Source organism: Sinocyclocheilus grahami, unplaced genomic scaffold (genome assembly GCF_001515645.1).
Source record: "Sinocyclocheilus grahami isolate Dianchi unplaced genomic scaffold, SAMN03320097.WGS_v1.1 scaffold1161.1, whole genome shotgun sequence".
In the NCBI taxonomy this organism is placed as follows: Eukaryota; Metazoa; Chordata; class Actinopteri; order Cypriniformes; family Cyprinidae; genus Sinocyclocheilus; species Sinocyclocheilus grahami.
Window position 1 is genome coordinate 80,489 of NW_015506340.1, and position 4,498 is coordinate 84,986.

The 4,498-nt window shown below is 35.5% G+C and overlaps 1 protein-coding gene across 1 annotated transcript; it reads left to right on the forward strand.

The window, feature by feature from the left end:
• The first annotated feature begins 897 nt into the window (after nucleotides 1-897).
• LOC107567463 (39S ribosomal protein L1, mitochondrial-like) lies at nucleotides 898-4,148 on the forward strand. Its single transcript, XM_016253144.1, has 8 exons — nucleotides 898-1,001; nucleotides 1,340-1,457; nucleotides 1,577-1,841; nucleotides 3,095-3,178; nucleotides 3,316-3,387; nucleotides 3,624-3,735; nucleotides 3,822-3,919; nucleotides 4,059-4,148. The coding sequence occupies exons 1-8, from the start codon at nucleotides 971-973 to the stop codon at nucleotides 4,146-4,148; spliced, it is 870 nt and encodes a 289-aa protein (XP_016108630.1). The 5' UTR covers nucleotides 898-970.
• Nucleotides 4,149-4,498: the final 350 nt, after the last annotated feature.

The following is a 4,498-nucleotide window of genomic DNA, read 5'->3' on the forward strand; positions in this document are numbered from 1 at the left end:
AATTAATTGATGTTTCCTGTTAGCTAAATTTCACATACATAAACAAAAGTTTACTGGCTCTAAACCTCTCTTCTCCTTATTTAAAGTGGACTTGGATAAGTATGTGGAAACTATCCAAAGTTCTGTTAATTTGAAAGCTATGAAAACAGTATCTTTATATTCGTCCTGTTTGTCTTCTTAAGATGTAATTGTGTTACCTTGTTTTTTTGTGGTTGTTACCCTGGCAACAAAGCTGTGTGTATATTCTGTTGTTTTTCTGTTTTTGTTTTTTATCTTGTCTTTATTTATTTTTTATTGTACTGCCTTAATGTTTGTATTGTTTAATATATATGAGGTTATAAATGAGGCCCCAGGCCAGTTTGTTCTCGGTTCAGTGATTCAGTAAGTTGGTGAATCGAGAACCGCTAATACCGAGTCCGTCCGTTTCGTGAACGAAAGGTTTTGCAAACCGGTTCAATCGATTCATTCAAAAGATCCGACTCAAAAGAACGAATCGAGAAATTTGACTCTGAAACACGGCTTACTCGAAGTGGAGAACATTGTGCTCTCGCAAAAATACGATATATCTCTGTTTTATTATAGTATGCCTTTTCTATATAAAAACCTGCAAAGTTTAACTTATTACAGAACTACCTTTATCGCGCAACTTTTGCATATTTCAGGCAGGATTATTGGACCATTTGATATGAATGGTAACAACAAGAATAACAAGAATGTTGTTGCTGTTTCCCGTCTAAAAGAATTGGTTAAACCAAGATGATGGTGGAAAAGTTAAATTATATAACGGACACATTAATTGTTTCTTGTAGTATATAAAGTATAGTGTGTGTGTATACCAATTTATTTTAAGTATGCATGATATTTTTTACTAAAGCTAGACGCGCAGTTGCGCACGACATGGGTGGGAACGCTTAAAGCGTGTTGATGATTTAGACGGGAAAATCTAAGTGTAACACAATAGTCTGTCAACATGGCCGCCCCCTCAAGGAATTTTTTAAGAGGTCAGTTTTGAAACGTTAAATATAATTTTACTTATGTTCTTTATATTCCGTTATATTTTCAGAGATTATTAACATGAAAACTGTCATGTGCAGAATACTTGAGCTGATGTGTAAAATATAGCGCTGTGCATCTACACAAGCTAACGACTTTGACCACGATCTCTTATAGTTAAGCTTATGTGAATTTATGCAGTGCGTCTGTATGGAGGATAAAGTATACTGATAGAATCTTAATAAATTTGAACCACTAATTGGCTAATTAAAATGTAATCATTAACGTGTCATTTGGCCCAGTCATTTTGATTCTGCTTTACACAAGTGTCCTGTTTCACGCACAGTTTTACCCAGATGTCAGAGGCTGTTCTTCACATGCAGAGCTCCTTCTGTCTCCTGCAGCTCACTGACTGCACACAGACAGCAATCTGTCAGATCCTACGCTGCTGCTGCCGCCGCCAAGTGAGTTCTCTATTTACACTGTTTAGCCTGGATTCGACTTGCTGACAAACTTAGAAACCATGCAAGAAAAATCTATATGCAGAGAAGAATCATGTTTCTCATTAAAACTATTTTTGTAGGCAGAAAGAGAAGAAAGAGGAGACTGTTGAAGAAAAGGTGGTGAAAGAGAAACAAAAGGTTGATGACAAAAACAGACACAAACCCTATGGACTCACAGCCTGGGCTCCAGTAGATGATGTGTACATGGTGAGGTACTATCCCAAACCCGTCTATGAGACATCCGTGTCCATTGAAATGCTGAAGAACTTTCAGAAGCTGGACTTCAGTCCCGAAAACCAGCCTGTATACACTAACCTACGTCTAGACATGAAGCTGGAGAAAAAGGTACATTTTGGGTGGTTATTTTCTTAAAATAGCCTTAAGTAACTTTTGCTTAAAAGAATAAATGTACGTTTGTACACTTTCGCCTAGAAACACACAGCGTCTCCCTGACATGGCTGCTTCAACACTAACTGTTGTTACTGAAACCACGTCTTCTTTCTTTGCATACACATTTGGGCCACATTATGCAAATATTTCCACACAGTGATGTAGATATGTGGGGGCATGTTAGAACGAGCCGTTTTAGGGGGGCGTGGCAGAGTCATAACTTTGATAAAGAATATCTCTTTGGTTTTGTGACTTTAGTCTTTGCAACTTCAGGGATCTTATCTATGCACAATCAGCTTGTAACACTCCAAAGAGAAAAGAAAACTTGAAATCGCATCATATGACCCCTTTAATATTTTCGAAAATGATTTATTCCTGTGATGGCAAAGCTGAATTTTCAGCATCATTATTCCAGGCTTCAGTGTCACATGATCCTTCAAAAATCATTCGAATATGCTGTTTTGATGTTCAAGAAACAAATCTTAATGTTATCAATGTTGGAAAAAATAACTGCTAGTTAATATTTTTTGTGGAAACTGATACATTTTTCTGGATTCTTTGATGAAGAGAAAGTTCAAAAGTATTTATTTGGAAAAAACTAAACAAAATGTAGTATTAAAGTCTTAAACTCCCTTTTGATCAATATAATGCAAATAAAAAACAAAATAAAAAAACTTGCTGACCCCAAACTTTTGAACAGTAATGCACTCATTTAAACATTAAATTAAATCCGCACTAGTGTGGACTAGTGTGCTGGAAATATGTTCCAGGAAAAGCTTTTCTGTGCTTTAGTTACAGTTGTTAAATCAGAGTTGTTCTGGAGCTGTTCATGCTTTAATAAATTAAATGCATCAAGTTCAAAATTTCTACACAGTTTCTTGAAGATTCTTTTATTTTGTATTCAAAAAAGTTAAAATATTCATCAGTACATCAGAACAGTTGCTGAAATAATGAACTGTGATGTTGAAAAGCATTTAATATGTGACTAATGCAGAAGTCTGTCTGTTCTTGTGATGGTTTCTTTTAAAATGAAATCTATATATTGTTAAACAAACTACGAACATTTGAGTTAATTGAATGAAAAATACTCTTGTCAGTTGAATAAATGTTCTTACTAGCTATGTTGCACTCAGCATTATAACTGCAACAAACAGTCACATTTGAACATAACATTGAACATGAATGACTTTCCATTGTTTTTGTTTCAGAAAAAAGTGGATCCGTTTGTTAGCATAATTCATTTACCACATCCCTTCAAGTCGGACATCAACACAATAGTGGTTTTCACTGAGGTGGGAGCATCACTCTGTGGTCTATTATGTTAAACATTACAGGTGTCATTGACTGAACTGATTTGATATAATTTACAGCTCCATTAAAGGAGGCTGTACATTTTACATGCAGTAATTGTAGAGTTATGGCTTTACAGAATCCAGATCAAGCCAGAATAGCAATGGAGAATGGAGCAGCAGTTGCAGGTGGAGCAGAACTGGTTGAGAAGGTAAAGCTCATGAGAACTTATCATTGCTGGTAGAAATGTAATTCCTGCATATACTGTTTAAAGGTTTGCTTGTGTAAAAAATGGCTGTTTATTTTTATTGTGTTCAAAAAGTTCCCACTTACCCTGAATTCAATCTGTGTTTTTCGGCTATCACATAATAATAATATATTGATTTTGCAATTACAGTTGCAATTCCCTAATTACTTTGTGTGCCGTTTAATCAATGTTGATGACAGATTTTAGCTGATGAGATCACAGCAGATTTTTACTTGGCTGAGCCAGACATTGTACAAAAGCTGCTCCCTTTGAAGAACAAGCTGAGGAAGAAGTTTCCCAAGAGCAAGAGAGGTCAGTGAGTTGCACATGTATCAGGCATGTTCTATTAATGTGCAACTAAACGGAGGTTAAATGGCTCTTTGTGTTGCTTGCATCAGGATCAGTTGGAATGAATATTCCCAAAATGCTTGCATTGTTCAAGAGTGGTCATGAATACATGGTTGAGGACATCTATGTCAACACACAAGTTGCAACAGTAAGTCACATTGAGTTCTTTGCGTGACACACACTTCTATTCGTAATAAAGTAAGAGAGAACAGGGTGGTATCTGCTTATTTTCACATCTATGAGGCTTTTCCCCCCACTTTGTTAACATCATTTGGTTTTTTAAACAGCTGGACATGCCAAAGGAGTATATTCTGGAAAACATTCGTGCCATTGTAAAAGATGTGGCAAGCCATAAACCAGCAGAATTTGGTCAGTAATTTATGTATTAAGTGATTTTATTTATTGTCCTAACCACCTCACAAATTCTAATTATATTCACGTTCTTTTGTGCAAATGCCTAGGCTGAATTCCTTTGATCATTTAAAAATTATATGATACAGTTGTGACTACATGTATACAGTCGTGGTCAGAATTATTGGCCCCCTTGGTAAATATGATCAAAGAAGGCTGTGAAAATAAATCTGCGTTGTTAATCATTTTGATCTTTTATAAAAAAAATTCACATAAATCTAACCTTTCATTGGAGAATAAGATTTTAAAATGGGGGGAAATATCATGACATAAATGTTTTTCTCTAATACACATTGGACACAATTAACGGTACCCT

Coding starts and splice junctions, on each gene's coding strand:
- LOC107567463 (XM_016253144.1), top strand. CDS start 971: ATGGCCGCCCCCTCAAGGAATTTTTTAAGAG. Junction 3,736..3,821: donor GTTTCCCAAGAGCAAGAGAG/GTCAGTGAGTTG, acceptor TGCTTGCATCAG/GATCAGTTGGAATGAATATT. Junction 3,920..4,058: donor TCAACACACAAGTTGCAACA/GTAAGTCACATT, acceptor TTTTTTAAACAG/CTGGACATGCCAAAGGAGTA.